This window comes from Dasypus novemcinctus, chromosome 6, assembly GCF_030445035.2.
Source record: "Dasypus novemcinctus isolate mDasNov1 chromosome 6, mDasNov1.1.hap2, whole genome shotgun sequence".
Classification (NCBI taxonomy): domain Eukaryota; kingdom Metazoa; phylum Chordata; class Mammalia; order Cingulata; family Dasypodidae; genus Dasypus; species Dasypus novemcinctus.
This window is the reverse complement of record NC_080678.1, coordinates 69,049,146-69,059,751: the sequence shown is the minus strand read 5'-3', so window position 1 is coordinate 69,059,751 and position 10,606 is coordinate 69,049,146. Positions and strand designations below refer to the sequence as shown.

General features: G+C 39.3%; 1 protein-coding gene across 3 annotated transcripts in view; it reads left to right on the top strand.

The window, feature by feature from the left end:
* The first annotated feature begins 672 nt into the window (after positions 1-672).
* Positions 673-10,606, top strand: part of ANK3 (ankyrin 3) — a 345,711-nt gene continuing 335,777 nt past the window's right edge. The window contains exon 1 of one of the 3 annotated variants that reach the window (XM_058298890.2): positions 673-1,485. In XM_058298890.2, the coding sequence (XP_058154873.1) occupies positions 1,372-1,485 (114 nt within the window). In that variant the 5' untranslated portion in view covers positions 673-1,371. The remainder of the gene's footprint in view (positions 1,486-10,606) is intronic. The other 2 variants (XM_058298891.2, XM_071215805.1) reach the window with 2 other exon arrangements.

Below are 10,606 nucleotides of genomic sequence, written 5' to 3'. Positions count from 1 at the left end.
GCAAGTGACCGGCACCCCAGAGAACATCACCCAAAACATCTTAGGGCGACTTTGGACTTTGTGCTCTATCCTTCATGCACTTCAGGAATCTGCCCTGCAAAGTCAAATGCACCAATTTCCAAAGTAATGACCTTTTGGTCCTGGAAGCACACATAAGTATTTCCTGCTGATTTCCTTGATGAACTTAGGGTTTCTTACTGGGACCCACATGTTTTAGGCCCAGGATAGCATTTCGGCAGTATCTGGGTGAAGTTGTGTGCATACTGTGTACATAAATGATTCCCGACTTATTAAATTTCTTCCAGCATGTACATCCTAGCAGAAGATGCCCCAGCAGGCCTCCAGCACTGCTGATGCTTCCCTTCACATAATGAATATTCAGAGGCTGCAGTCACCGAGGACTCAGGTGGCAAAAATAGTAAGGTGATTGAAGCAAACCCTAACATAAAAGCCAAATCCCCATTTCAGCTCCTCAAAAACTGTGATTATAGCACAGATTCCCTATTCTCTGACCCTCAGACCACATGAGAGAAGAGTCCTGAGGAACCTCCTATGAATTAGGCATCTGTTCCATACACCAACATGATCACGTCTTTCTGTATGATGCGTTGTAATAAGCATGTTGTTTTTAAAAGACAACAAGCCCTTCTGTAGTCCTCTCCCACTAAATGCATTTAGGCTGATAGTTCAGCATAAAGGACACACTGTTGAGAGAGGCAATGCATGCATTGTTTTCCCCATAATGCAGTCAGGATCTCCATAGCAAAATTTAGTGGGCTTTTGAAGTCTTATTTTATATATTTTGTCACCATCAGCAGTTAAACTAAAGTAGGAACTGCTCCATTCTATTATGGGTTAAATTATGCTCCGTGCAGATCTAGCGGTGATGTATAAATTGCAGCCCTTTCTTTTTTTTTGAAGGATTCTAAAATAGATTTTCAGAATTAGTGCTGGATTTTTGCTTCTGCATGTGTGGTGACTTGATTTTTTTCCTTTCAGAGGAGCATCCTTTGCAGCATTCCCCCTTCTGAGGAATCACTTAGACACTTCCAGCTGGTGGCAGGGGATACAGCCATAATACAGCTTCCTCTGTCCCAGCTGTCTTTTTCACTACGGTAAATGCATTACGATGGCTGCACTCTCTTGTGAAGGTTCAGGTAGAGGAAGGTGTAGGATGAAGTCTGGAAACCCTCGTTTTGGTTTGTAAAAGCTTCAGCTTCTACAGCATCTTTGCATTTTGAATGTCTTCCTGCTTCTAGTCAGAGGTTTCTCTCCAGTGATTGGAATGCTGCTGTCAGCCTGATCAAAGGTGCCTGAGGAGATCACCTTTTACCGGGAAGCTGCGCTTAAGAGGATCTTTTTAAATGCATTATGGCTCATGCAGCCTCACAATTAAAGAAAAACAGGGATTTAGAAATCAATGCTGAAGAGGAGACTGAGAAAAAAAGGAAACACCGGAAGCGGTCCCGGGATCGGAAGAAAAAGGTAACTATGTATTCCAGCGCATATATCTGCCAGGACTTTTAGTTTTAATCTCTTGCTGGCATCTGTTAGACGCCCTAAGGACTGCTTTTACATGCTGTGTGGAGTGTAAATTGGGGGTGTAAATTAGAAAGAGACGATCAAAGCCTATGGAAGACCACGGCCATAGGACTGGCAAGGCCAGGGAAGGCGTTCTCCTACATGGGGGGTGATTGCAGTGCCGATGCGGAAGGTGCGCCTTCCCTTTCCATAGGCACGGTCATGTTTCCATGACGCCGAGATGCGTTGCAAGGGAGTTAAAAGTAGTTTCTTCACAGCCCAGTCAAGGTTAAATGTGCTGCGGTGACTTAGGTTTGAGGGAGAGGCCAGAGAGTGAGCTTTGTACTTCTCGGAGGTCTGTCTTGTGGAAAAGGAGCTTTTGTGCCGGTTTTGTCACATGTGTATGTTGCTCAGGCAGATCTGTGACCTGAAAGACGTAGCAGAAAAGTCATTTCCTGCTTTGCCTTTTTTTCTTCTTCTTTCTTTCTTTCCTTTTGCCTTTTATTTCTATAAGGTGCTTTTAGTTAGGGAGCACGTTGGAAAGAGCTGCTAGAAATAACTTTCTTTTGTCAAGTACAGCTAAAATCACTGGTTTGTTTCTCCTGGCTGGGTGAGAGAGATTGTTCCCAATGCAGGAATTCCCATGACAGGCAGGGACCTGCAACCTTCAGCATGCTAATTGTTTTAGCTCAAAGCATGGGTTTTGGGGGTCCCCTACTGATATTCCAGGGAAGAGGAAAATAGGAGGAATATTCCAGGTCACTGGCGTTTTATTACAGCCAGAGAGTACTAAGTGTTAGGTAGCTGTGCCCTTAAATATGACTCCTAGGTACCCAGTGAGGCCCCAAAGTACTTTTCCTCCACGACAATTAATAAAAATTGACTGAAAGTCTGTGATCTGAAGTCATGTCATAAAGCATTTTTATGTGTCTTTGTGAGAATTCCCAAGGGACAGATCTCTTAATTTGCTCAGAGCAGTGGTGCATGTGCTTTCTAATGACATGCAGATTTTGTCCACCACATGTACCTACCTCTCTTTGGGGAGTGACTGTGAATATTTTTGGCATCTAGGGAAAGCCTCCTCTACCTTTTGTGGCATGGCAGATTTTATGGGACTGAATTTGGAGGCCTGCGGTGGTTTTGCTGCAAGATGTTAAATATAGATAGTTCCCACTTCATTATTCTGGTTTAAAAAACAAAAATTCTTGATATGTTTTCACAAAAGTGCAAACTTAGGTTAAGGTCTTCTGTACAGGTGTATTTCAAAGGCTTTCGCAATATAGTTGCTATGAAATTGCCATAGTTTGCTTGGTACTGGTCCAATTTGATTAGATTTGTCTTTGGGTAGGACACAAATGATCCCCCTGTCTCCAACATCTCTGCCCCACTCCCACTACAGAAACCGGCTTCTGAGAGAACATGGAAGAAGGGTACATATATTTTTATAACTCTCCAGTGTCGTCATTAATGCTGATCATTGATCTGAGAGTTGTTAGCCAACGCAGTTTCTGTACAGCAGTATCTATAGCAGCGACAATGGACCTGCTGCCTTTGTGCCTGGGCCCCTGTTTGACTTGGAAGCAAAATAGGGAAGAGGTGAGGCAAAGGGAGTTTCTGGACCCACTGATCTGAAGCAAATGCTTTGTGGACCAAAATGCTTTGTTGTGAGTACAACAGAGTCTGTCCAATGTAAATCTCTTAGCAACCAGATGGGAACATGGAGAAATATCAATATCGCCATTGTAAATGTGCACACCGATTTAAATGTTTTGTTCTCCGGACACTTACAGAGTAACGCCCGAAAGTGGCTCATGGATAATACTTTCATTGCTATTGTACTTGTTAATTCATTATGCAGCATAATATGTATCTTCCCAATCAAAGATATAATGAATACTAGAAGATATAATGTTATGGTCAAATTATTTAATGGCCTACTTCTAATGTACAAAATTAAGATTAAATTCTTTTGAAGACATAAGCTAGATTTCTTCCAATGGCATGGCATCTATAACACTTCTTCCCTAAAAAGTGTATTTTTTGGAGCTTTGGGTATCTTTTTCTTACCTTTTTTCTAAGATCCTAATTAAGACTTGTGTGCTACTTAGCACATATTGTAGGCCCCATGCCAATTGAAAATGCAGTTTTTAAGTATTATGTTGATGATTATGAGAAGAGTTGCTATTGTTCATATGCAAAAATATCTTCTAGGATCTTTTAGTTACATAAAAGTAATAGTGAGCACTCTCATAAAATTGCAAAATAGAAAGGCTTGGGAAAATCTTGAAGAGTACCTAATTTATAAAATCAGGAGTTTGGTCTATAATAGCACTTACAAGTCAGGTTTGAGCAAATCCAAGATATACCTTTCTTGGATTATACCTATATGACACAGCATCATAGAGTATGGGATATTAATAAGTATTATAATAAAGTCATAATACATATGTAGACTTTACATTGGATTCACATTTCATCAGATTTTTTAAAACCCCATGAGTTGTACTATTGTGAATATTGATAACCATGAATTAAATACCAGCTGAAAGAGGAAAGAAGGAAGGGAGGGAGGGAAGTAGGAATCTTCTAGGAACTTGTAATATAGTAAGTTGAATTTCAATAAGGATATGCTTTATTTTTGGCACTATAATTAAAGTAATATCAAGAAAAAGGGAAGCTTCGTATATGGGTGAAAGGATCGGCATCTGGGTAGATGAACCCTTAATCTTATCACCAATTATTCCAGTGTGAAGCAACAATGAAAAAGTTTTAATGCGTATCTAATTTCAAAGTTACTTACAAATGCCTTTACAAATATCCCTTATCTACCCTTTCCTGACATATATCCCTGACATATTTTTCCCCTTCAGACTTCTGCTCTCCTGATGGGCTTCTTAGGTTGGCAGCAAGTGGGAAGTATGCCAAAGGCGGACTGAGTGACTTTGGGTAGTTTAATATTGGATCCCTGCCCTGACTAAGCAACTTGCAGAAAGGAGCACTTTATGTCCCCTGCCCCCAGCAAGGTCCCCTGCCCACAAGTGGAGGTCAGTAGATGACCCAACCTACCATCAACCGCGAGAGCCACATGTCGCAGTGCTTTTCTTATGGTTCCAGCTGCGGTCCCTGCACTTCCCTTGTCGCTGGCTTCTTGTGTGCTGTGACTTGGATGTTTTGCCCTCTCCCCATTTAAATGATAAAATACATTTCGATAGTGAGGGAAAAGAGGAGTTGACTCTAATCTATTCAATAAATGTTTTAAAAATATGGTTATGAGTGTATGCTTGTACATACATTGCTACATTCTGTCAAAAAAAATCCTTGGTGACCTAAGGAAATCCATATTAAACAAGGAAACGTTTATGGAGTATCCCACTATATGCCTGACATGTGCTAGATTCTGGAATGAGGTGGCAGTTAATTCCATGATTAATATCTTTCTGATTATCATACAGCTAATCAGAGCAGAGCAGGAATGAATATTCATTACTTCCTCCTTGCATTCATGCATTCACTCAACAAACACTTACTGAGTGAATTCTGTGGATCAGGAGTTGCATTAAATGTTGGAGACAAAGCTAAACAAGACATAGTGGCAACAGTAAAGTAGATCCCAGCAGAGCAAGGGAGAGAGAAAAGAGCACCATGCATCGCCCTTTATAGTGTGTGAAAAGGGAGCCATAGGAGCCCTCAGATGACCCCCAGTTCGACTCAAATGGGCATAGAGAAGGCTCTTAGAGAAACTGAGCAGAGAAGGCTCTTAGAGAAACTGAGCCTTGTAGGAGTTAGTGAGATAGACAAGCAGCAGGAAGGGACTCTCATGGCCAAAGTGATAAAAGTAGGAGAGGAGTGTGCATCGTTCTGTGTGGGAAACATAGCTTTGTGGAATGCCCTGAGCAAAGGGGGCATGAGTATTTGGCTGGAAAATTGGCTGGAAATGTAGATTTGAGCCAGATCATGATGATCTTTGTATGAAATCTTACTTGGTTTGGAAACTGTCCTGATCAAAGTTGGGAGGGTCGTTAAAGGACCTTAATGGTGTTGGTAGGGAGACGGGGTGTCAGGAGCTTTATGGTTGGGCATGATCACGCAAGCATCAGTGCTGTAGACAGCAGCAGGAGAGCAGTCAGGATGCTGATCCAGGCACAAGATGCTGAGGGACTGAACCAGAGCAGAGACTCTGCCAGAAAGGGGATGATGCATACAAGAGATATTTAGGGGAAAGACTCGATAGAACTTGGCAATGGATTGTATGTAGGAAGTGAGAGGGAAGAGCTGTATCTAGGGTGACTGCCAAGATTCTGGCTTGAAGAGGAAGATGAAGAATTAATTTTCCTGGATTCATATATCCTTTCTCCCAGGGCATGTATTGAGTGCTTATTATGTACCAGGTAGGGTTTTTAATTGCCTAATAGGGAGAGGCTCATTTAATCTTCAAGAAAACCCTATGAAGAAAGTACTTTTATTACACCCATTTTACTGGTAAGAAACTGAGGTATGTGCCTTTTGGCAGTTCATCCAAGGTCCCCTATTAGTGGTAGAGCTGGCAATCCAACTTGGGCCCTCTGACTCTCTCACATGTGCTCTTAACAATTATATAATGCAGAATATGTAGTGTGTATTTTCCCAGCTGCATATCAAAGTGGGTTTGATTTAGAGAATCTTCCAAATAATAAGCTATTTCTCAGGCATCTCAGTCTTAGATAACAGACTTGATGTCTCCATGTACCCCAGTTTTCTAGTGTGTCTGTCTTTTTTACCTTCTGCAATTAAAAATTTTAATGTTTTGTTAAAGGTTTTTCCTTTTTCCTTTTAGAAAATAGAAATGAAAAATTACCAACACCAGGACTTCAAATCCTCAAAGACACATTGGTGCATTAATAACACAGTGGTGTATTTGGTACTTGCTGTATGCTAGCCTATGTGCTGAGTGATCCCATGGGTTATTTTATTTTTTTTCTCTATGAGGAAGGTATTATTTCATCCCCATTTTTCACAGATAAAACCAGGGCCTAAAGAGAAGAAACAAATTATCTGGGAGACGTACAGCTGGTGGGTGGTAGACCTAGACTTGAACTTGGGTAATATGACTTTGAAATCTGTATTTTAACCACTGGGTTTATCATAATGAAACTCTAACAGTCTCTTTTAAGATTAAAGCAATTCAAGTGTTTAAGAACAGATTTCAAAAGACTTGAATTATAGTGTTTCTCTTACTACGGAAGCTAGGTGCTTCTTGACATTTTGCAGTCTTTAACCTAGGCCAGGCACTTGTGACACCCATGGTAGGAAGATGCCTGGTAGGGTAAGGTTTTATACTGTGGCAGCTGAGGTTGTACGAATAGGATAGTGAGGACCATTATGAGATGAAGGGAACCTGGTCTGTTGACAGTTTAGACTTAAGGTTTCTAGGGAGCCTGATGCGTCTATGAACATACTTGATATTCCACACTGTAATTATGTGTTTACGTATCTCTCACATGGAGTCTATGAATTCCTTGAGGGCAGCAGTGGTATGACCAAGCTAGTACTTGCTAAGTAGGTGGGTGGATGGATGATGGATGGATGGATGAGAGGCAATATCATATAAGGATTAAGAACACAGATAGTAGAATCAGATTGTCTGAGTTCAGATGCTGGATCTATCACTTAGCTCTGTGATCTTGGGGAAACCATTTAACTTGTCTATACCACAATCTCCTCTCCTGCAAAATGAAAGTAATAATAGTATGTTCTTCACAATAGTGTTGTAATGAAATTTCAATGAGTTAATATTAGAATGGAGATGGTTGTTGCTGCTGCTAAGAATGAACAGACACATGAAAAGAAGAATGAGTGGATGTGAGCCTTGAGGGATTGTGCCAACAAGCCAACTCATGGAAGTCCAGGAGGTAAACTCCCTAGGAGCACATCTAGCATATCTCCGTTCTTCCATCCATCCCAAAAAGAATGAATGGAAGAAGACTTGACTCTGTCATGGGAAAGCTGGTAAACCTTTTTCCTTTGATGTTCCATGAAATTTAGGAGTGGGGAACCAGTTAACTAAAACTCATCAGCTGATTGGTTCTCTATGCTCTGTGTTACTATCATGGTACTTTTTAATTTTTTTTCAATAAATTCATCTGTTCACTAAAAAAAAAAAACCCCACTAACACTTTCTTGCTCTTGATCTGTTAATATCATAATCAGTGCAATATCATGTTAGGTATAATTACACATTGTCTGAAGGTGTTATTTTTATATTTCTGATTAGTTTTGTCATTACCATGTTGTAGCTATTGAAGGACTGTTTTTTGTTTGTTTGTTTGTTTTTTCATTACTCTTCAGGCCCTGGATCTTTTCTGTCTTCTAATATTTTCCGTTAGCAAGATGATATATTATTGTGTGTTTTGCTTTTCTTTAATTGAATTTTTTTCTTTTTAATTTTTATTTTAAAAGAAGCTTTAGATTACAGAAATGTTGAATAAAAATTTAGGGGAGTCCCATATGCCCCTCCCACTCCCACACTTTTCCACATTAACAACATCCATCATTAGTGTGGTACATTTGTTATTGAGGCATTGCTACTACCATGGATGATAGTTTACATTATAGTTTACACTCTATTCTGCACAATTTTGTAGGTTATGACAAAATATATAATGGTCTGTATCTATCATTGCATTGTCATGCACGGCAATTCTAATATCCCAAAAATGCCCCCATATTACACCTATTCTTCCCTCTCCCTCCCCTTAGAACCTCTGGTGGCCACTGCCTTTATATCAATGATAAAAATTCTTCCACTGCTAGAATAATAATGTCTATAATAGAATAATAATGTCTACTTTTGTCCATTTTCATTCCCCCATCTTATGGATTTGGTGATGATGAGGCTCACTCTGTTTCTAATTGAAATGGAGCTTAAGTCCAATGGAGCTGATGGATAGAACTACCTTGCTTGCAGTTGCAGACATTCTGTGTTCCTTGGGATGGGCATTGTCCATCATCATCTTCTTCTTAGCTTTTCTAGGGTAAGTCCAATGAACTGGAGTGTAGGTATTGCAACTTTCCTGAGATTCAGGGCTCAGCTGGCACAAGGATGGACCAAAGATTTAAGTCTCTGGGATATATATTTAACAAGTATAGTGCTAAATTATGGGTTCAGATTAAAGGGGCAGAAGAGCCATGTATAGGAAAACTATAAATGAGACTAACTCTATTACACCGGAGAATGTAAATTGCAGAGTAAGGCGCACTGACAGTGCAAAATTCCCGAGCTTGTCTGCCCTCCTTATAGTATCTGGATGTCTCTACATCCCTCAGAAAATATTAGCACTAGTATACCTGGTAGAAAAAAAACCCAGAACATTTGGTGGTACTTTATTCTCTTTCTAACTAACTTATTAGAAAGACATAATATTCACAATATCACATTTTATCTGCCTCTATTCATTTAATAAAGATTTATTGTGCCTCTACTATGTACTAGGGAACTGTGATATAAAGAAGGAGAACTACAGGCCCATCTACCCCATCTTTCTCCTTTTACTTAAATTCTGCTTTACTGTTCTACATAGATGGGGAAAAGGACTGAAGGAAAAAAAGTAAATATCATTTGGTAGATCTCCTATGCTTTTTGCATTCTTCATCTTATTTAAATTAAATTTATGTCAACACTACAATGACATAAGTGTTACCTCCCTGTACAGAGGCGTTAACCAAAGCTTAAGTTTGTTATGTGACTTGGCTCAGGTCACAGAAATAGCTGGGCCTGGAACCAAGGTCATGTGGTTCTAAGGATCCTGCTTGGAATGGGAGAGGTTTTCTTAAGGAAGGTTCTTATTTAACGGACATCCTTGGTGAATTCTTATGTCAAGAGAAGTAACACCTTTGGAATGTTAAAAGCAAACTTGTTTAGCAATTGGAATTTTCATAAATTGACTATTTAAATATAAAGTGAAACTCTGGATACTGAATGTCATTATATTTAATCTATTGTAATTTTACATTTAAAATACTTTTAAGAGAAATCCAGTCACTAAAACAAATAGAACTGTTGGCTTATATATATTTATTGTTGTAAAGGTTCAGTATTGAAGAACCATATCTAAGTACAATGATAAAGCATCAGTTCCATGATACAAACTTCATTCTAAAGAATTATCTGTATAGAAAGGTAACATTAGAAAAGAAGCATCTGTTACAGTTTTACCCAAATAAGTATTAAAAGTAGACAAGTTGAAAGCAAAGCAATAGAAATTAAGCTGCAATCTTTTACATATAAGTCACATTTCTTTCTAGCACTCAGCTCATTCACTAAAGATCATTTTGTCATGGACCCAACGTGGCATCATGAAAGAGATTGGATCATCATTGGCAAATATGAGAGCTGCCTGTAAAGTATATAGATTTCAATTTAGATTTAATTTGGTCTAATAAATTATTTCTCAGTCATGGGTGACCTCCTGATTAGTTAGAGTCATCTTTTATTTTATTTGAGTTTAGGTGATGACCATCAGAATGGGTAGAGTAGAAACTTTCATATCTGCCAGGCCTATAGCTTGCCTTTTGGCAGGATAAAAGCCAAGGAGCAGCATCAAAATATCGAAAGAAGGATGTATGGACTGTATGGAGAAAAAGAAGGGGGGGGGGGAAGCACTAGGCGAGAAGAGGGTGGTAATGAAGAAAGTTCAAGAGTTACTAGCTATAGAAATTCAGTGGCACTGAAACATTATTTGCAGTCATGAGTAGATACCCCTTAAAAGCTTTCCGTGACCTCAGTCATATGAATAACATTCCTTTATACTAATGAAATGTGATTTTGTAAGAATTCTATCCAGTCGAAGAGGGTATGAAAACATGGTAAATTTTGGTTGAGAATCAAAAACATTAATAAAGCAGGCAAATGATAAAGAGAAGGCTGCTGGGAGGAGGGGCTCAGGAGCTCTTACAATCATCCAGGTAGTGAAAAGAAAGGGCGTTAGCTGTGGATTCATATCACAGATGCTACTAATTGTTTCTGTGTCCTTGACCTAAATTTCTTTGTGTCTCAGTTTCCTCGTTGATTAAATGGGGCTGTTATTTCTTGCATGCATGTTGTAAGAAG